General features: G+C 35.2%; 1 protein-coding gene across 5 annotated transcripts in view; it reads left to right on the top strand.

The window, feature by feature from the left end:
* LOC124141191 (serine/threonine-protein kinase MARK1-like) overlaps positions 1-17,399 on the top strand; it is a 267,102-nt gene extending 249,703 nt beyond the window's left edge. For 3 of the 5 annotated variants that reach the window (XM_046509131.2, XM_046509137.2, XM_046509145.2), the window contains 3 exons: positions 6,133-6,424; positions 10,015-10,175; positions 12,569-17,399. In XM_046509131.2, coding sequence (XP_046365087.1) covers positions 6,133-6,424; positions 10,015-10,175; positions 12,569-12,691 — 576 coding nt within the window. In that variant the 3' untranslated portion in view covers positions 12,692-17,399. Of the gene's footprint in view, positions 1-5,075; positions 5,109-6,132; positions 6,425-10,014; positions 10,176-12,568 lie in introns of those variants that run through there. The other 2 variants (XM_046509152.2, XM_048400211.1) reach the window with 2 other exon arrangements.
* The last annotated feature ends 6,513 nt before the right edge of the window (positions 17,400-23,912 follow it).

The raw sequence follows: 23,912 nt of genomic DNA on the forward strand, positions 1-23,912 counted from the left end.
TCAGATACACAGAAAATGAGCTATACAATACTTTATTACCTTATGCCTGAAATGTTGAACCCATTATAATAGATTCCTTTTTACAATCTATAATTTAAATTAATAAATACAGTTATTGCCCAACACTGCTGCCTTTTCCTTTTCCTGAGCCCTGTATGTCAATGTATTGTCAGCATTATTAAGGGTACCTACCAGAGGTCGAATTTTATAAAGAAAATATAAACAAATAAGTTTCCTAAAATTAGATAAGCTGTCAGTTTCTATAATATACAGTTATTGATTAAAACAAGCCATCAGTTTCTATAATATACAGCTATGGGTTAAAACAAGCCATCAGTTTCTATAATGTACAGTTATAGGTTAAAGCAAGCCATTAGTTTCTATAATGTACAGTTATAGGTTAAAACAAGCCATCAGTTTCTATAATATACAGTTATAGGTTAAAACAAGCCATCAGTTTCTATAATATACAGGTATAGGTGAAAACAAGCAATCAGTTTCTATAATATACAGGTATAGGTTAAAACAAGCCATCAGTTTCTATAATATACAGGTATAGGTTAAAACAAGCCATCAGTTTCTATAATATACAGGTATAGGTGAAAACAAGCCATCAGTTTCTATAATATACAGATATAGGTTAAAACAAGCCATCAGTTTCTATAATATACAGGTATAGGTTAAAACAAGCCATCAGTTTCTATATATACAGTTATAGGTTAAAACAAGCCATCAGTTTCTGTAATATACAGGTATAGGTTAAAACAAGCCATCAGTTTCTATAATATACAGTTATAGGTTTAAACAAGCCATCAGTTTCTATAATATACAGTTATAGGTTAAAACAAGCCATCAGTTTCTATAATATACAGGTATAGGTTAAAACAAGCCATCAGTTTCTATAATGTACAGTTATAGGTTAAAGCAAGCCATTAGTTTCTATAATGTACAGGTATAGGTTAAAACAAGCCATCAGTTTCTATAATATACAGTTATAGGTTAAAACAAGCCATCAGTTTCTATAATATACAGGTATAGGTGAAAACAAGCAATCAGTTTCTATAATATACAGGTATAGGTTAAAACAAGCCATCAGTTTCTATAATATACAGGTATAGGTTAAAACAAGCCATCAGTTTCTATAATATACAGGTATAGGTGAAAACAAGCCATCAGTTTCTATAATATACAGATATAGGTTAAAACAAGCCATCAGTTTCTATAATATACAGGTATAGGTTAAAACAAGCCATCAGTTTCTATATATACAGTTATAGGTTAAAACAAGCCATCAGTTTCTATAATATACAGGTATAGGTTAAAACAAGCCATCAGTTTCTATAATATACAGTTATAGGTTAAAACAAGCCATCAGTTTCTATAATATACAGGTATAGGTTAAAACAAGCCATCAGTTTCTATAATAAACAGGTATAGGTTAAAACAAGCCATCAGTTTCTATAAAATACAGTTATAGATTAAAACAAGCCATCAGTTTCTATAATATACAGTTATAGGTTAAAACAAGCCATCAGTTTCTATAATGTACAGGTATAAGTTAAAACAACTGACTCAGCACCTATGCATGACACTCCCTGTGTGTTGATGGGCACATTATACATTGTGTGGAATTCCTTGCATGTCTGCTGTAGTGGAATAAGGAACAGACAAATAATGTAACATAAACACAAACATATTGTAACTTTGTCCAAATTATTAATATTTTACACTGCAGAAAGGACATCAGTTTGTTCGAAGACAATGTCCAAATGATATCGTACTAACACTTGATGCCTCTGTGATCTGTATGCTAAATGACATTATCAACATAATTAGCACCAACCACTTCACCTTAAGAGACCGGGAAGGTCATTTTTGTATTCCTTACCCATAAAGACTGACAATTTTACCCTGTTAGGGTTACATTCTATGAAAAAGACTTTCTTCTAGGTTGTCAGATTTCACATACCGTATTTGATGTAATAAGTGCCCCTCTGTAATAAGCGCCCACGGTGGTATTTGCTAATATATTGGCTAGTGAACAATCCTAATTAGCACCCCTTCTGATTGATCAATGTTCACAAGACTTATTTATTCGCGTACAATACACACTCGTGTGTTATATGCACCCTTAATTATGGGCAATTAAATTCTAGAAAAATATATCTGTCGTACATAAACATTTCAGGCTGTCAGCATAAACCACAAAATTTATCTTTCAACTGTTTTTTTCATGAAAATAATATTCAAATAAGAGCCCCCTATTTTTAATTTCGAGAGCGCCCTGGGCGCTTATTACGTCGAATACGGTAACCTTTTAAGATTAAATACATGACGCTTTTTTAAATATTACAACTTCTTTTTCTTTGAAACGATATTTCAGGTGTACTTCTTGGCAAAGAAGTGGTTCTATAACATCATTGCAAAGCAATGAAATGTTGTTACAAAGAATAAGAAGTTGTTATCCATTAACAAAGTGTCATTTATTGATGTTCTTCCAACTTCTAAATGCCTATCAAAGGACTACACCTAATAAAAATAATAGTGGAATATAAAACCTGAAATGCAGTATTGTTTTATTCTGCCAAATTTAACCATACATGTTTACAATACTTATTTGCATATGGTAGGTTAAACTACAAGGCAAGAGGTCATAGGTAAAATAATTATACAAGCATAAGTAATGCTGCACACATAAATAACATAAGATAACTTTTAAAGAACCTTCCAAAACATGTGATGTTTTTTTCTTATTTTCTTTTTATCTACCAGCCAAAATGTGTCACAAAAATATCTGTAAACCAAGAAATATATATGAATAATTTGGTATTAGATTGCTTGCCCTTATAGGTAATAGACTGGAATGAATATCTGGAAGCAGAATATGACTTCCTCACTCACTCACTCAGTGACTTCTGTGTTTGTTATATCAATGTGTCTACTTTCTGGCAGACTGTGTCAATATGTCATCACATCTGACGGCCATGCTTAACCTATGACTTTCTTTGTGTGGTGAAATTCAACTCTTGAGACAGATATTGCAATTGTTTCAAAATTTCAATATAAATGGGGTTTTTTTTAAATAAAAGTGATATCTTAAGCCATGGATGCTGCAAATAGAACCGGAAAAAAATCTATAAATTGAGCTTTAAACATATTTTCAGCTCATTTCAGGTCCTGAATGCTCCAAAGGTCATCTTATCAAAAAAATTATTTACCTTTTTACTGTATGTGAGGTCAGGCTTTTGATGTTGGCAATATAATATTTTATAATATGACATATCTTTAGGTCACAGATGTGAAAAATAACAATAGGCTGGAATGTCACTTCTAAAGCCATTATTGCATTCATGGTGTTAAACGTATATGTCTTAATGGCTGTGCTTTGTGAAGCATTTCTACAGGATATATCTGTGTTATTTATGTACAGGTTTGGTGTGCCTGTTGACCAATATTGCAATAGATAAACCCAAATAACAAATACATTGTAACTTCTTCTTGTGTTCATAAATACCGATAGCTGTAAATAAGTTCAGTGAAATATTGAAAGTGTTTAATTATAATTATCTATTGATGTTTTGTTACTTATGTTGTTAAGCAATCATTTATATCAAGAGTAGATTCCATCTATGTTCTTAAAAATGCAATAACAGTTTGGATGGACAGATAATTTAGCATCTCTCTGCACATTTTGTACTCTTTAGTATTGACACAAATATCTACTGGTTGAACTTTCCATCTTAACCCAAAACTTGAATATTTTAAGTGAGAAGTGCACATATTTCAACTCTTCAGGTGGATAAGTAATATTCGCGCATTTCTATTGCTTCAATCAAATAGATATCAGATAAAATGTAAAAAACTTTATTGAGATGACTGGATTTCATAAAACATTCATAAATAACGTTTATCATGGAATCTAAGTAAAATAATAAAATGTTTTATTTAAACTTTCTTCCTCTCTGAATCTAACAATCACTATAAACAACAGTTGATCATATTTGAAACAGTTTCTTATGTTGGGTTTCTTAAATATTCAAATTATCTCATTGTTTCAAATATCATTTATCTTGATTTCAAACTGAATGTAAAACATCAAGGCCAGAGAATAACTAGCCTCAATTATCCACAGAAACTGATACCATTGGTTGTTAAAGGCAAAATAGAAGTCAAAATTATGTGAATGGATCACTTAAAATCAGTGATGACACCAGGTGTTCACAAGAAGAATGAAATGTTTGATTTAAATTTTCTACCTCTCTGATGAACTTGATAATTGCTATAAAACAACAGTTGATCATATTCGGAACAGTGCAATATGTTATACCATGTTGGTTTATAAGTCAGGCAAATTAAGCTTTATCTCCTTTGCATTAAAAAACCTACTATTTCTTGCAGCAGTAGTACTTTTACATCCATTTGCTAACATCTTCGTAGTTTTCTTACAGTCTCAACTATTCCTGTTCGAAAGCAAGAATCTTTCTCTTACAGACTATTATTTCTGTCCTCTGCTTTTTGACACTGGGATTGGAGTTTGACTAATGAGTGTTGATTTTTGGGGTGAAAATGGATGATTTGTATTGTCGATGTACATGTTTTCATCTGAACTTTGCACATGCAATGTAATTCATGATCTAATTATTTCACATCATGTTATGCGTTTCACCATTCCTAAGCCAAATGGATTTTAAACTGATAAGGGTGAGATGACAACTAGTTATTAATATAATATACATTTTCTTTAAATGACCATCCTTTTAATACATTTTACAACAAATACAGTTGATATCAACTTAATGAAATATGAACTATTATTTGCTTATTTATTACCCTGTCCAAAGAGCTTGGTAAAATGTTAATTTATTTATTTGCACTGCAGTTTTGTCACTGAGTTTAAAAATATATTTGTCTAATTCTTAATAACCCTGAAGCGCTGCGCAGTAATATAAGTTTTGTATAGTACTAGTTTTGTTTTAGATATTGATATACGATGTTGTTAAGTCAATAGTGAAGCATGTACAACCTAATAGACGTGTTTAGATATCCACGTTTTTCTTTTATTTGCATCGCAACAGCCAAAGGCGTAGTTGTACAGCATATTTTATCAGGTAACTAATTATTGACAAAATTCTTGTTTGTATGATTGTTGTATACCCAGAATGCATCAGTGTAGATATTCCCAAATGATGTTGAAGGCCATATTTCTCCTCATCATCATTGAAATGAACATCAGGGTATGATCACAATGTCAAGATTCCATGTCATTATATGTCAAGATTCCACATCATTACATGTCAAGATTCCACATCATTACATGTCAAGATTCCACATCATTACATGTCAAGATTCCACATCATCACATGTCAAGATATCATGTCATTACATGTCAATCTGATTCATTGCTTTCATGGTCATGTCATTGCATTTATATCGTCACATGTTTTACAATCCTTCATGGAAGAGCTTAAAATGTCTTTAGAGAGTGTAGCATCTGTAATTAATGGAACTTAATACTTTGATGACACCAATTTTAGTTATTCCTTTAAATCATTCAGGATAATCTTGTGCATGAAAGTGATATGTTTGCCAAAAGGATTGCAGTTTTCATTATCATTTGTGACTGATGATGAAGTTTGGAATTTTGGCGATTTGATTTTGCATTTAACGTTTTTATATATCTTTTGTAAACCAATCACATTTTGTATATTTTGATTTGAAAAACTTGATTGAACACTCTCTTTGGATTACAAGTTCACACCAGCTGTCTCTAAGTTTCAGTCAGAAAGCAGATATTAGTGTGGTTTGTGCATTAAAAATGTGAATGCAGAATTTGTTTCTGTTAAATTCATTTTTTTCTTGCACATGTTTGAGTCTATCCCCCTCTAAGTCTGTCAGGTAATGAAAGGTCTTATAGTTCCGTGGGTATATGAATTCATTTCATATTGAAGTAACATTTTCTAAAAATTCCATCCTTATGGTTGTCTTTCTGCCTCTATAACTGAATATAATTCTTCCCTGAACCTCTTCCATATTCCTGGCATGTGGGTATATTGCAAATCAAAATGCACAGTCTAATAAGGCATGTGTTGCATGCACCTTATTAGGCGAAAATCTTTTCCCTTTTCATTTCAGAATTCTCTAGGTAGGAATTCAAAAAACTTGCCAAGCAACGACACCAAGAAAAAGATTGGTGTAAAAAATTCTCCGTGGAAAAAAAGCTTTGCCCAATTCCTGAAGAGGAAAAGACAGACCATCCGACTACCCAGTAATAATAACAACAATGACTGCTCCCCAGCCAATCAGCAACAATCAGCAAGAAACGGACATGCCCCCAACAGTCCTGTTGGGAAAACAGACCCCTCAGGGACAGAGGACAGGCGAACTTTGACCTCGTCCTCTGCCCCTGTGGGGAATAACATTGCAGGTATGTGTATGAGGTTGACAGTTCAGACTCATATAAGTTTCTGAAATCAACAGGCCTTTTCACCACTTTAACTAAGGAGGTTCAAGTGAGCTTATTTTGGGTGCATTGTCTGTCCATTGTAAAATTGTACAAATTCAACATCTCCTTTGAAACCAATAGGTCCATAATACTGGTTCCAAACGTTTGCAAGGTTTAGCCCAAAGGTGATGTACACTCTTAAAAACTGTTCACAGAATTCTGATCCTGTTTGAAAAATGGCCACCATAGCAGCCATATTGAAAATATCATTTTTGTACATTTCTCGGTCATTTCTGCATTAATCATTATGAACTTTGATCTTTGAGGAAGTACATGGTATCAAGAATAGAATATTGCCTTTTTGCACATATTGGGGTTTGAATCCTTCTACAAACTAATCACAGTGATTTAGTCTAACTGTATGTTTTTAACATTTCTTTTGAAACCTTTGGGCTTTAGAAACTGGAGTACATGATCCCAGAAAAAATAACCAATAAATTTGGCAGCACTTTTAAAAATGTAATGTACCATTACTCTGCAATCTCTATATGTATATCATTATGAAATATTCTTGCTGTGTTGTATCCAAACATCTGTAACATATTTTTCCATACTTGTTTACACTTCATAAAATGCAAATAGTCCAGAAATGTTCTACTTCCTAATCTTGTGCAGTCATATTTCAAGGCAATATTGATAGACTCCAGGAAGCTATTTGAGTCACTAACTAGACATAGGATGCATAAAATATTGGTTTTAAATGTGAAGTGTAAGATTATATATATATTTTATTGTCTTCTTATATGAAATATATGGTGTGATATATCATCCAAATCATTCCCCATCTGCTATCATCCTTGATATGCCTGTATGGCTTGCTCAGCTTGACGCTTCCGCTTTCCCTTGAGCAATATTTGTTATTATGGCCTAAGTGTAACCTTCCACCAAGCTGAATACACATGCTCTAAATGTAGCTTTTGTTACACGTAATAGTGTTTGCTGGGAATGTAACTTTGTGCTGAAATATAAATGTATGCTGGGAGTGTACAATTTTTTGCTGAAGTTGAATGTATGCTAAAGTGTCACTTTATGTATGCATAAAGTTCAGCGTTTGTGAAAATGTTTTTTTGCTGAAGTTGAGTTTTGTGTTCAATTTGTAACATTTGGTGCAGTATACGCTTTTTTTAAAATGTATGCTCAAATACACCATGCTGTTACCGCACACCCAGTGAAAAGTGTTCATTCCGTTCTTGCACAAATACTGCTAGAAACACTGGAAATATGTTAAACACTTGTATTGCACAACATGCCTGTGTATTGGAGGCCCCTTGACAATCAGCATGCCTTGTCTATTAAGAACACACTGAAGAAATGCACTTTCATCTGATCATGTGAGAAGTAAGATGATGAATGCTGTTTTGAAACGTCAAATAACAACTGAACATGATTCTCTGCAGTCTTACAGAATAAAAATGTATTAATGATAGTTATTAAATAATAACCTTTTGTTATTGCATATAGTTAGGTTTTATGAAACCAAAACTCATAATCATTTAACTTCTATTCATCACTATGGCTATGCAGATAAAAAGGTCTTAGATACTCAAAGGTAATAGCACATGATGTGCTGGGTTTGTTAAATATTCAGAAATGCAATCCTTGCACTTGTATGTTGATGACATGACTGGTTATGTGGACCATATTTCCCAGCCCCCTGACGGACAAAACCCCTATCTCTCAGCCATCTGGCAAACAAAACCCCTATTTCATAGCCACACGTTCAGCCAACTGACTTTCAAAACCGCTATCTCTCAGCCACTGACAGACAAAACCCTATCTCCCAGCCATTGACAGACAAAACCCTATCTCCCAGCCACTGACAGACAAAACCCTATCTCCCAGCCACTGACAGACAAAACCCTATCTCCCAGCCACTGACAGACAAAACCCTATCTCCCAGCCACTGACAGACAAAACCCTATCTCCAAGCCACTGACAGACAAAACCCTATCTCCCAGCCACCTGACAGACAAAACCCCTTTCTCTCAGCCACTGACAGACAAAACCCTATCTCCAAGCCACTGACAGACAAAACCCTATCTCCCAGCCACCTGACAGACAAAACCCTATCTCCAAGCCACTGACAGCCAAAACCCTATCGCTCTGCCACTGACAGACAAAACCCTTTCTCCCAGCAACCTGACAGACAAAACCCTATCTCTCAGCCACTGACAGACAAAACCCTATCTCCCAGCCACCTGACAGACAAAACCCTATCTCCCAGCAACCTGAAAAACAACAACGCTACATCACAGGCAACTGACAGACAGAACTATTTTCTTTCGCCCTGTCACCTGTTATTATAAATTATGTCACCAGAAATATTATGTCTTAACCATCTGACTGACAGACTTCTTATGCCTCAGCCACCTCACATACAAATCCCGATCTCCCAGCCTCCAGGCAGACAATCCCTACACCCAGCAATAATAATAGGCCTATTCCCCAACCTGAGAGAGAACAATCCATAAGTTTTTACTTGCAAGATGATAAAGACATCTTTTCCATTGTTAAATCCACATGATCTGTCAGCGTGACATAAGCATCATCACCCATAGCTGAAAACAATCAGGACGAGACAGGATTGCATCAATTATAGGCCTATGCGAAGCCTTCATATAGCAATATCAATACTAATCTCATCACTGGTATTGATACTGATCATGATTTCAGTGCAGCTACAGGACATGTCAGAGCTCTACCAGAATCAAGACTGAATCTGAAAGATCTAGATTTGAAATGAAGTGTAAAACGATAGTAATGCAAACAATATCATATTTGTAAGAATGTGGGTCTTCATAATGTGTTTCCAAAACTTTATCAAGCTCTGAAAATGCCAGCATCTTAAGGTATAAAATATGTTGCATATGGACCTAACATATATCAAAGACCTGGACTAAATTTTCCTGACAACTATGTTGTTGATGTCACAAAATAAATCCTGTAATTCATAATGCTTAGTGTCTGAAAATAAATATGTTTGGATTGAAACAAGCAACAACATTTGACTTGAAAAGGAGCTCCAGTGAGATGGGAGTTTCAGAACCTGTGGAAAATCTGGACTGGCTTCATTTAGTGCTTTATTACAGTAAGGGCTTCATGGAAAGGAAAATAATATGGTTCAGGGTCTGCAAGACTAAAGGCCATCTGGATGCAGTAAGCTTGCTCTGCCTTCTGAGGAGACCTGGCACGTTTTGCACCTGTGATGTGAAACGATCTTAACCTAAAAACCTCCAGGCAAATATAATTTCATCAACCTTCCAAGAAAACTTCAGACTCTTAGAACCTCAAATATATCATCTGTGAACTCCCTAGCTTTATACCTTGTCTCCCAACAGTATTGTGGAACCTGCCAAAATCCACAAATATAGTCTAAGTCTCCAAACATAATGACACCACCCCTACCCACATCAAGGCTCGCTGCTACCTCCCTGCTTCCAACCTGCTGTTCTTCTGCTTGTGTCCTGGCTGCCAGCACCATATTGTATCTTCACCTTCATCTAATTTTTCAGAATCTATTGAATTACAGTCGTCCCCTATCCCGCGCTCCCCGAGCCCCACTCCTCGGGTGTTCGACTTCACGTTGGTCACGGACTCCCCCAAAGGAAAATCGTGTCTACTCAGCTGGAGAGCATGTAGAGAATGTGGAGTCAGCGACCAGTCCTCAGAAGGGGTGAGCACTCTTGTCATGGTTGAAGCAAGCCCCTGTATACGAGGGGCATGTGATGTCCAATGGTCTTGGGTGATACAACTTGCTGTGCAGAGCTGTGTCCCTTATCTGCAAGACTGATTGTTTCCAAGACTTATCCTGATTTTGATCCTTGGGCTGTCAACCAGATCTAGACTAATTTGAGGTTTTGACATTGTTAAGTTACCATGTTGCTGTGAATTTTCAGCACATCCAAGTACTCTGGGCCACAGGTGGCCACATCATCTCAGGTGCTGTAAGTCACTATGCAGCTGGGGCAAGATCTGTGGGGCAAATTAAGAATGGACCTTGAGGATGATCTTTGGTTTCTCAACACAATAAAATTTCTATGTTTTCAGTTTACAAATCAACCTACCAGAATCAAAAGCTAACAACAAAATATAGAAAAAACATATTTTTACCATGACAGTAGAGAATGCTTGATTCTGATTGGTCAAAATCAGGTATTAACTTCCATTTGAAACCTCAAAATTTACATGAAAACATCGATCTGTCGTTAGCCTACGCATATGTGTATACCAGTGGCTAACAATAAACCATTCGAATTGCATACATGTATATAATTGTATGCTATAGTGCTCTGTTCCACATTAAAATAAGAGGTGTCTAATGTACAGTTAGACTACCTCAATTTCAAAACACAGTAGGACACCATAAATGCCCATTTGTATCTGTAAACTAATCAAATATGTAATCAATTTTGTTGTTACTTTAAAGATGATAAAATCTTGCACTGTAACCAGATTTAACATTCATTCTTATGACCTGACCCCATGTTATGCCATTAGCATTACTCCGCTGCCACAAACTAAATATGCATATCACAGGACCAGTCAGTTCTCTTGTTTGTAAGGGGCGGTTAAGTAGCCTAGTGGTTAAAGCGTTCGCTCATCATGCCGAAGACCTGGGTTCGATTCCTGACATGGGTACAATGTGTGAAGCCCATTTCTGGTGTCCCCCGCCGTGATATTGCTGGAATATTGCGAAAAGCGGTGTAAAAACAAACTCACTCACTCATTCACTCTTGTTTGTAAACAAACACTCTTCTTCTGAAATCAGGGTAAACTGGCACAATGCAAACCTTTTGGCACTTAACATATTGTTTTGGATAATTATTTAGGTCTTATCCTTCAAAGTGCCTGTATTGCTAGTCGTCGATAGGGCTTTGATGACGGCACGTGGACCCATGAAAAATGGATAAATCTGATAAATGGAAAAAGTTTTCATGTTTTAGGATAATTTCTCTGCGAATGTTTTATGAAATTATTTTATGACATATGTTTATCTAAATGTGTAGACTTTTGATAAGTGAAATGGATGAAAAACATACGCAATTTGTTGAATCAACTGTGTAAGATGTGATGATCTCACTTGCCTATGGCAGAGGTTCTGGTTTGACTGCAAGGAACTTTGGATAGGAGAATTGCACCATCCCATGTTATGCCCAAATATTTACCAAATATACAGAATCTTATTGCTAGATTATCAAATAATTGAGTGAGTGAGTGAGTTGGGTTTAACGCCGCTTTTAACAGTATTCCAGTTATATTGCGGCGTGTCAGCTTAATGTTGGAGGAAAGCCCGAAGTGATGCAGGTCTCAGACGTTTACCACTTCGGTGAAACCCACGAGCACGGGTATGGTGCTGACAAACCTAGAAACATAATCGGGGCGAACCGGGATTCGAACCCACAATCATAGGTTTCTGGCGTGTCGAAGGGACGCAACTCTGCACAGTGAATCGCGGCGCCTTAGACGACTGGGCCACCCGTGCCCCCTATAATCAAATAAAAAAGGTATGGTGTGTCATATCATGTGACACCATCTCAAGAATTATGGGTCTTTGTTTGATGGATTAACAGCAAGCAAAATAGCTTCTTTTTGGTTTTCGTCTGCAGAAGGTTAATTTGTAACAAGGATCATGGGGTAGCCTAGTGGTTAAAGTGTTTGCTCACCACACCAAAGGCCTGGGTTCGATTCCACACATTGGTACAAAGTGTGTCCCCTGCCATGATATTGCTGGAATCTTGCTAAAAGGATCTAAAAACCATACTAGCTCACTCACACGGTTATTTTTTAACAGAAATGATATGTCCGCTGAACTCCAACCTTTGAATAGAGTGAGTGAGTTTGATTTTACGCCGCTTTTAGCAATATTCCAGCAATATCATGGTGGGGGACACCAGAAATGGGCTTCACACAATGTACCCATGTCGGGAATCGAACCCGGGTCTTCGGCGTGACGAGCGAATGCTTTAACCACTGGGCTACCCGACCGCCCCCCTTTGAATAGAAGCATACATATCGCGTGGTACATTTGACCGTTTCTTGAATCTGTCCTTTTGTGTCTTCTTTCAGGAGAGTGAATGTAACATTCCCCTGGAGCAGAACGTGAACCTCTCACTAAAGACTATGCCAGAAATGAATAATATCCAGGACCCTACTCGGAATTTCACAGCCTATCAGTTTACACATTCCTGATTGCAGGAGGAGAAGTCAAGGTCATCAGCCTCAGTTTGGATGGCTTGTAGTGCAGGATGTTTGTTGGTGTTCAGTTGGTTGAATCCTGCGAAGGACAAGAGTTGTGTGCTGTTGATGTTTTGTAATAATTTTGGAGAGTTTCCATACCCAAGGTTCTGATGTTTTAAGAGTATCTGTGTGTATGGTTTGAGAAAACCATGGTGTTTTAAAGATTTCATATGTGGAATTCGGTATTATTTGGATGTGTTTGTGCCGAATAGGGCCAAATTTGATAGCGAGTCTCCCTGGCACACGATGTCATGCAACTTGTATTCTTGCCGTGAAACCGGCTTGGATGGATTTAAAGCATTCACTTGTCAATTTCAGGAAATATGTTGTTGTCAAGCAATTAACGACAACACAGCACAGTTATACATATTTGAAACCCATTATTGCATATGTACATTGCATGACAGTGGTAAATTATGTATATACTTATATATTATGTGAAATTCACTTTATTGTTAATCTTCTCATTCAAACAACTGTGATATATTGTCGTGTTTCTCATGTTATTTCTCAAGTGGAATTTTCCTATCAGTTGATATGGAAGATTTCTGTGTTACCCACAGCGTAGCAGGACATATTTCACACACTGCACCGTTTTTCAGCATGTGATTAAACAATGATAGATACATCTTGTACAGATCACCAATGCCATTCACCGTTTTGCTGGAACAAGAACCAAAATGGCAACATTAGCAAAGAAATTGCCATTAAAACCTGTTCCAGAACTTGATTACCTCCCCTTACCTGGACTCTTCTACATCGGAGGTAAACAACCTTCCAATGAAGAATTCTCAAGCAAAAGAAGTAGTTTATAGAATTGGTAGACGTTTTAAATTCAGAATAAATGCATGCATGCTAAAATGACCAATGCAAAATAACATGCAATACTTTAATCATATGAAAAAAATCATTGCAATAAGTTTGGTTTAGTATAGCATATTCAGAAATAAACGTGACTCCAGTGCAATATATTGTGTATTGACTAGAATTGTTGGCCATTTATATATATGTATATTCACATATATATATATATACTCCCATCCTGTTTCATCCTATCAGAAGCAGTGTTCGAAATAACCTACATATGTAACCATGGTTCTCATGAATTAATGATAGTCATCAAGTCATACCCAAAGGCTGGAAGACTCAAATGAACATGTGACCTAAATAAGTCATTATGGACATTGGAATTCTGTGTATGCACACAATATTGACTGAATAAAATAGAATTGACAACACCTTTTCCATAATCATAAGAAATCTCTGCTAAGAGCCCATTATACAGTGCCGTCATGTATCATCTCACAAAACAAACCATATATAAGCCACTGAAGTATCGGATTAAACAATGAATAGCTAGCTCTAAAGCACTGTATATAGTTTCTTCATAAACAGGATGACTATATGTGTATCATCTGGCATGATTCATTCACTAGCATTCATGGTTTTGAATTCTAAACTTATTGTACTCTCAATGTTACTATAGATGCATCCTCTTCAAAACGCAGGACAACAGACATGTAGCTATTTCGAACACTGCTCAAAACCACAGTTATTTGATAGCATTAAATATGTACTGGTTTCTAATTTATTTCAATGGGTGATCTCATAGTTGTATCAAATATCACATGTTTTCCCAGAAATCTTGGTACTTTTCACTTGTAAAATACTCAAAACAAACAGTTTTACTTTTTTGGGTCAATCTGATTTGAATTTCTGATTTTCAGTAGTCATTTCAGATATATTCCAATTTTGCCCTTAGCTTTAATAATTTTACCTATATTTATTCAAAACATCATAATCATCTAGAGATAACCAGGAATTGAATTGATTATATGGTCTTTTCCTCCTAACTATATGCCTTTTGAATGCCCTGAAAAAATTAGCACGTGCAGATGTTAAACAGAGTTAATTATAAATTGTGAATGAGAAATAATTGGATGACAGACATTTTGACAATGGCAAGGATATATTTTACTAAATGACCAGAAAAACATCGTCATTCACTCAGATAGCTTGTTCCTGTTCCTATAATGACGTGATCTTGTTAATTTCATTATCTTAGGATATATTTTACTAAATGACCAGAAAAACATCGTCATTCACTCAGATAACTTGTTCCTGTTCCTATAATGACGTGATCTTGTTAATTTCATTGTCTTTATGCTCCAAGTTTTACATAATATTATGTACAAGATGTGTTCATTTTTTATCTTAGGATTTCATAAACCAATGGCCTCTTCATTAAATTGCTTGTCACAGGCAACAAAGAACCAATTTCAATCCTGGTTACCTCATACAAATTAGTTTGATGCTTCTATCATTAGTGTCAATAATGTTAAAAATCCAAAGAACAGTATTATGTGTAGTGTTGATGATACCATTTGCAATGAGATTTGTTGATGTTTTTGTAGAAAATGATTATTTGAAAAAAATATGCCAAACCAATCCAGTTCACTGTTCAGAAATATGCTATTGTAAACTGCATTTGTAATATTCTATCTTAGTGAGCAAATGTATAGTGTTTTGCAACGGTTGTTGGACTCTTTGTTATCCTGAATTTGACAGTACCAATAAGCAAGTGTTATTGTCTGGTAGTGGTTATTAGAATTAATTATTAAATTAAATTGGACTCGATTCTTTCTACAAGCCACTGCCATGGTTAACTTTGCTTAAAAACAATTCCATGCCCTTACTAATCATGGTATTCTAATAACTAGTGACCTAATCTGTATATTTATATAATATTCTATATCACAATACCAAAACGCTTTTACTCCGTCTCACACAAAATATTCATTCTGTTAAATTTGTAAATTTTATATTAATCTTCTCTGCAGGATTAATTTAATGAAGAAGCTGTTTAATAATGTTAAACAGTATCATAAATATCAGTAACCATGGTTTTATTTGATATGAGGTGTAAAAACGTCAACTCAATTTTGACATCAATTATTTCAATTAAATAAAAAACGTAAACATCAAAGTATCCAGTTTTGATTATCCACCGAAATAGATTCCACAGAGATATACACGAAGCATTTGACGAGGGCATGGAATTACAGGAAATAAGCATATGATAATGCGTTTTACGACTTGTTTGTAAGTATCAAGACATGATGATATATTACGATGTTGCCTGGGAATGATCACTTGTGTTTGTAGTGGATTTGGCCTATAGATGTTCCACAGTGTGTATTTAGACATTTATTATCTTCTATGCAATATAGATTTTATTTGACTCTGAAAGTCAGGCGAGAAATGTTAGGCATATGTGATGAGAAAGGGTTAACGTTCTTCATGTCAAGGGAGATCACTCTGGGATATTTACTACCCATCATATACTACCAACTTGTGTATATGTGAAATTAAGAGTTTTTCTTCGACAAAACAGTGTTGCCATATGGGGGCTATAAACTGTGCATGATAGAGAGAATGGACATGAAGGGTGATAACTCTGATAACTAAGGGGAGGTAACTACCTTGCCATGAAAGAGAAATAACTACCTGATTTTATGTTTGTTTCGTGCTGTAAGTTGTGAGTGGTTGCACAAATACTGGTTTGTATAGAAAATAAATGTATGCAAATCATTTCTTTCACTTGGTAAACATGCTTATTCTTGTTGATTGTCATATGCAAAGTTTTCACAGAAAGCTGTTCATTTTGGTGTCGAATGTTATTTTGTAGAGTTAGTTTTCATGGATTTATTTTTGCTTTGATTGTCTATCCTGAAGTATATATTGATCTCTGAATAAATACTTGTAGCATTATTCTTCTTTCAGTAAGCATTCTCTTAATAGTGAAAGTTGTCCCTCCTCATCGTCTTGGATTGTTGAAACAGACTGAATTTAATTGTTTTGAATATGTGTACAAAAGTTTCTATGTATTTATCTTCTAGATTAAATATTTCTTCACAAATATAAATTTTTGACACCAAACTTGACACATTAATGTTCATGCCAACACATTTCCGGATAATACTTTAGATTTGGTCTCCACTAAATTGTATTGAATATTTTTGCACACTTTAAGATCTCATGGAAAAATGTTTGATTGGTAGAATGTGGTTTTCAAAATTTATAGGGGCGGTCGGGTAGCCTAGTGGTTAAAGCATTCGCTCGTCATGCCGAAGACCCGGGTTCGATTCCCGACATGGGTACAATGTGTGAAGCCCATTTCTGGTGTCCCCCGCCGTGATATTGCTGGGATATTGCTACAAGCGGCGTAAATCCATACTCAGTCAGTCAGTCAGTCAGTCAGTCAAAATTTATATGAATAATATTTAAGTATTTAATTTGTTAGTTTATGAGAGAAAGTAATTAATCCCAAATTCTCATTTTGATAAGATTTTGTGTCCAAATTGTTCTTCTACAGAGGACAATGTGAAAGATCATTTTTATATTGAACAATAATGACCATGAGTTTTTAAAATGAATGAAAATATACCTCTTGATACTATATTTTTAATACTAAATGTATATTACAGCATAACTACATTTAATTTATGTCTGTATCTTTTATTTAATGGGAATAATATCTTTCAAAATATTTCCATATTTCTAAACCTATAAACAACAGTATCATAATGATAATCATAAAAGAGTTTTAAAAATATTCTCCCTTCCAGCAGTCACAAAGGTAAAGCCATGCTTGCAACAAGAGTTGTTTGATGTTAACTTACTGTACACCCTGTACAAGTCCCTCTTACATTGAAACAGTGGTTAAAGCGTTCGCTCCTCACGTCGAAGACCCGGGTTCGAATCATGACATGGGTACAATGTGTGAAGCCCATTTCTTGTGTCCCGAGCCATGATATTGCTGGAATATTGCTAAAAGCGGCGTAAAACCATACTCACTCACTCACTAACTTACATTGAAATAGGTCTGCTTCAGCATCTGCGTCTTTTCTTTGCTTATATCCAACAATGATGAGGCCAATCCTTTTCATTTTCTTGTTCAAACAAATTTTAAAATTCCAAGAGGCAAGATAAAAAAAATAACAAAAAAATGTTGTCAGGAGAAATTTCCGTTAACAACTCATGAAAGTTTGAGAAAGATATAAAAACCAGATAAGGCATATTTTCAGTGAAATGCAGAATCTTTCTCTGTCTGTAAAATGCAAACAACTATTTACTGTTGTGGACATAAGGAAAATAAGTGTCTGTGCCCCTAGGACATGGTACCATCACATGTTATTACAATGCTTGAACTGTTCTGTTAGAATACCAGTCCTGAAACTGTTGTTTTAAACAGTACTGAAACTGTACGGTCAGCATACTGATTTTATACAGTACGGTACTTGTATTGTTTCCATACACACTAAAATAGTGATACTGTACAATAGAAGTGTACTCTTACCTTATGAAATTGTCCTTGTACTCTACTGGAATTGAACTGTTACCATAGATACTGTTACCATACTGGAACTGAACTGTTACCATCGATACTGTTACCATACTTGACTTGTTTTGGAACATACTAATGCTTCGTTATTACCATTTTGAAACGAGTACTACACTTAATCCATACTGTACTTTACAGTCATACTAAATTTTCACTGTTGCCATACTGAAACTCAATTAAGACTGGATTGTCCTCATCCTCATCCTGATGTCACTAGTGGTGCACAACTATCATAATACTCATCTACCCTGTCACAAGTCCATAAACATTCCATAGTATTGTTTTTCTGAAGCCATATGTTTTCAAAATATTTGCATTAAGTTTTTTTTTGTGATCCACTCAAAACAATATTTACTCAGATAATCTGATCTCTAATCAATAGTCCTAAGCAGATAATTGTATGTTACATCTAATAGTTTTGAGACAAAGAACTATGATGTAAAGCCAATACCAAGAAAAAGCTTGGCAGAGAGAATCAACATTCTCACATTGTAAAGTTATCATCCAAGGTCTTCGTTCCTCAACCTTTTCATTACTGGATGAGGGGCAGTCTGGTAGCCTGGTGGTTAAAGCGTTCACTTTACACGCCGAAGACCCGGGTTCGATTCCCAACATGGGTACAATGTGTGAAGCCCATTTCTGGTGTCCCCCGCCGTGATATTGCTGGAATATTGCTAAAAGCGGCATAAAACCATACTCACTTACTCATTACTGGATGTAAACAGTAATCACAAAACCTGATCTTTCCAACATCTAGCTATGGACATAACCTGACTAAACAAGGTTCAGTAGCTCACTGTAATGTTTTTGTTTCTTGTTGGCATTGTTTATTACCCGTTAAGATTCTTAACCTCTTAGCCTCATACCCTCAGGTGAAGTTTGTTTGTTTGGGTTTTTTAATGTTTGTTTTGTTGACAACCCAAGACTGTTATAGCTAGTTACTTGTTCTTGTCATCAATATTCTTTTACTAAAATCATGTTCTTGCCAGAAAGAAATATTCTAGATCATATGTATATTTTTTGGTTAATGAGTAAGATATTTGATAAAATATCTTCATTTAATTTTTTTTATCAAACAGATATTTTCTAATGTGTCTTTTGACCTTTTCCATTTTGAATTGAATCTGGTAACTAAAAGATTCCGTATTAATAGGTGGTCACTTCCAGATGAAGACACAGTTTCAGTATGTACAGTTTTACCATAGAAAATCAACACAATTTATTCCAATATGACATTGGCCTATACCTAATTCAAGATTTTTAGTAATGAAGAATAATGCTCGAACACTGAATTCTAAAAATTGTCAAATTTTGTTCAGAAAACATGTTACCTATGTGTTATACGTTTGCTACCACAGGAAAGTATGTATACGCTTATCCATGAAATTGCTGATATGATAATGACCAATGCTTGAAATCAAAATTAATGTGATTACTGTTGTTTTTTCCTTCATTAGTCATTCCTTTAGTCCATTCTTTCCAAATCCCAAAACATTCTTGTATATTATAAACCTACCAAATATTCAAGGCATTTATACAGCTGTTCTTGGAATAAAACCATTTTTTCTGCCAATCATCAATGCAAATGATTTATGAAAATGTATATTTTCAAACACTTGTGCAACTTTGTTTCATGAAGCGGTCTGTGTATTTTTTTCAGATGTATTGTGAATAGAGAAATAATTTCAAGTGTTACTATTTGTGAATTTGTTATTATTTTTAACGCAACTAGGTTATACACTATCCATGGTTTGGGCTAACATGTCAAAAGACATGAAGCTGTGTAGGGATATATACTATATTTTTGTTGTATAAGTCATATAAATATAAGTCAATATGGTTCTGTTAAGTTTTCTTCATAATAGCTTTATACATGAAACTAACTGATGCTCAGAGATTGTTCATGTCAGTGATATTAACAAAGATGTTAGTTTGTGATATAACATGTGATTTCGACCATACTCAAGTCATGCTTAAATAATATCAATTATGGTAACTTCACATCTATTTATTAATATCAGTTATGATTATGATGCATATTTTATAATCTGAGTGGACCACAATTATTCATCCTTCGGGTTTATTAAAGTGACTGGTTCAAGATGTGTTTATTCTCTCAATTTTATTTATGTTTGACCTTAGTGTTAGACATCGAATCACTCCTGTGATACAGTGATCATTTGTCGTCAGTTACTTGATTAATTTCCAATTATTTCTAGGGATCTGATTGACAGGTCTTGTTGATGTCGAATGTTGAAAGATTCAAATCAGTCTGTTTTCCGTCTTTCATGAAACACATTTCCAAACTACAGACACAATGCTCTTAGCTAGGAAAAAACACTATGTATCAACATACTTTGTATATTGATGTAACCTTTTTGATACAGACGAGTGTATTTATCGAAATAATCATCGTTAATATCGACAGGTAGATCTGTAACAAATTGTGAATGGTGCGCCTTTGTTCACCATGCTTGTTCTTCTTATCATTTTGCAAATGTGCTTCGAATGTTGACTGCTTTGAACCCTATCACTGTATATAATTAATCATGTCACAATCAAGTTGTTATTTCACACACGTCAATCATCAGCTGGTACTGAGGTATGGAATGACCATGTATTAACATTGATTAAGTCTACAGTGTATTTCATGTCAATTTCACAATATGCCAGTCAATATGCTAATCTATTTCACGTCTACCGGTAGTCAAAATTTGTTTTCTTTTTTAAGTACCATTTTTGGAAAATATTTGCTTGAATTGATTTTGATTAAAATTTGTGGAAAAGGCGTGAAATATATTTGAGATGTGTATTTTGAGATGACATCACCAGCAGAATAATGTACAGTTTCATGGGAGATTTTGTTCCTCTCCTGAAATATTTTAACATTTCTGACTGGATATTATTTACTATGTTTAATAGTCAGTATCATTTTCATAATTTGCTTTTAGGAAATTATTCCTATTTTCATTGCATTCTTACATTATAATTATGATGCAGCATTCTCAGAAAACGAAGTCCATTTGTGTCATTAATTAAATATCCTTCATATTTAAAAAGTGACAGCCATTTTTGTTCTAGTTATCATAATTATCGAAAGCTCAGCCAAGCTTTCAAATACAACCATACACTATCACCTTGCCATAGTTTCCATGGTAACCTATATTCTCCAACAAGATCTTCAGCAAAAGGGATTGAACCTCATCATTAGATATCATATACTTGTATATTCCAGGAGAAAAAAATGAATTAACCCTTTGTCAGCTGTGTGAAAGGCAACTTAATTGTGTTAGGTACTGTAATATTTTCCTTACTGCACCATATATTAGCAAATATTTCATTCAACACAAAGTAGCAACATATTGAGATGTAATATCATTTTTTTACACGAGATCGGCGTTAAGCACAGTGATATATGACTATATGAAATGCACATTCACTGTTCAGACTTTGATCCAGATGGGTTTGAGATCTATGCTGTCTTGCATTCCAACACATGAAATCGGACATGCGATTCATAGGGTGTGGTTATTTTTGTTGTCCGTTAACCCATTCTCTGCTAACCGATGTCACAATTTTGCCTTTGCACATGCAGTAGATTTAAGAACCAGCTGTAAGAATCCATCTCTGATTAAATCCACATAAATTTGCAGTATTAGATGAAGATGTGAAAAACATCCCAGTTGAGGTGTTCCAGTGAAATATTCTTGCTTAATCTTTGAGATGAGTTGGCAGGGAATGGGTTGATGTTGTGTGTGTGTTGGATGGGGACATGGAGTTACTAAACGGTCTATGGTAGTTACTTCCAAATAGGCGCTTCCACAGTGAGCAGGTACCCGATGTAAGGCATTTGTCATTTTTTTTTCAATTTCACATTATTGAACCTGTATGTTTACATTCTCTGTAGCAAATAAATTTTTTTCACAAAGAAAAATATTGCTTTGTTGTGATTGTGTTTTAAACAATTATATGCTTGCTTTTATGCCATTTAAAAAAAATGTTGTTGTAGATATAAAATATCAATGCTAGAGAACAGTCTCAAATATCTGCCGAAACAGATTCCATAAGGCATAAATGGCGGTGAATGGTTCACTGAAATTCACTGATGACAGGGGAGGTCGGATAGCCTAGTGGTTAAAGCGTAGGCTCGTCACACCGAAGATCCGGGTTCGGATCCTGACATGGGTACAATGTGTGAGGCCCGTTTCTGGTGTCCCCTGCCGTGATATTGCTGGAATATTGCTAAAAGCGGCGTAAAACCTCACTTACTCACTGATGACACCAGATGTTTGTGAAAAAGTTGTAAAATGATTCCTTTTGAAGGTACAAGAAAGGAGTTTGAATTGTCAGGCAAAGACAGAGACATAACTTTCCTGATGATACAGTGAGGCCGACCCTTAGTTTGTTCGGTAAGAAAGTTTCCCCCCACCCCAAGCATGTCGGCCTTGCAGTGCTTTCATGCAGAGTGAGTGAGTGAGTTGGGTTTAACGCCGCTTTCAACAGTATTCCAGTTATATCACGGCATGTCAGCTTAATGTGGGAGGAAAGTCTGAAGCGATGCAGGTCTCAGACATATACCACTTCAGTGAAACCCACAAGCACGGGTATGGTGCTGACAAACCTAGAATTATGATCCGGGCGAACTAACTGGGATTCAAACCAACAATCATAGGTTTCTGGCGTGCCCAAGGGACGCAACTCTGCACAGCGAATCGCAGAGCCTTAGACGACTGGGCCACCCGTGCCCCCTTTCTTGCATAGATCAATCTTCTTGGGATTAAATAAACAATAGCAGTAGAGGATTAATTAGGTTTGGTAAACAAGTGTTTATTTTCCAGCTCATTTCATGAAATACATAGCTTTAGCAGTGACAACTGTGAAACAAGTCTTTGAAAGGAACTTAGACATTTGTTAGAAGTATACACAAAAGGTAGAGAATTTATGGATGTCAACTTCTTTATTATGAGGAACATAACCTATATGCATATACTCAGAAACATTGTATTGCTCATAATAAAGAAGTTGACATCCATAAATTCTCCTCCTTAATTGTAGAAGTTGACATCCATAAATTCTCCTCCTTAATTGTAGAGCAGTTCAATAACATACAATGGGAGATATTTGGAATGAACATGTTTTCATAATCTTACAAGTGAAGACATGAGGTCACTGCATGCATAAATTCCATGGCGGAGATTCTTTGATTTCCCAAATGTTACTTGAGAATAAGAATTGTGCCCCTCCCACTCACAAATTAATTGATAATTTGTTCCATCTCACTCAAAATGTAAAATTTCAGTTAAACATATGCGAACCTTAGTTCCCTAGTCCCCACTATTGGACTATCCCTAGGTTATCAAAACAAACATTAATTCATTGATCAGTTCAAACAGTACCTTGTCTGCCTGGCAGAAGAAACGGTGTATCACAGACGTCTTTTTTTTCATTGTGAAAACATTGTGAAAAATCCTTATCATCTATGCTCATCAAAACAATATGTCTGTTGTGTATTGATAGTGAATTAACTACTGGACACATAAATATATTATAGCAAGACCACCACAGATGCGTGGTTAGTCACATGATATATTGTTTAATGACAAAAACTCACTATAGCTCAGTGGTTACACTACAAGTTGCTGATGTTTGCATTTCTTTCTGGCGATGCACACATTCCTTTTGTCTTGTACATGTTTGAGTCCTTGTATTATCCCATGAATGCTAACCACCAGACAGGGAAACATCAAGTACCATCTTTTAATGACTTTT

This window comes from Haliotis rufescens, unplaced genomic scaffold (genome assembly GCF_023055435.1).
Source record: "Haliotis rufescens isolate VD_foot unplaced genomic scaffold, xgHalRufe1.0.p SCAF_2, whole genome shotgun sequence".
Lineage (NCBI taxonomy): Eukaryota > Metazoa > Mollusca > Gastropoda > Lepetellida > Haliotidae > Haliotis > Haliotis rufescens.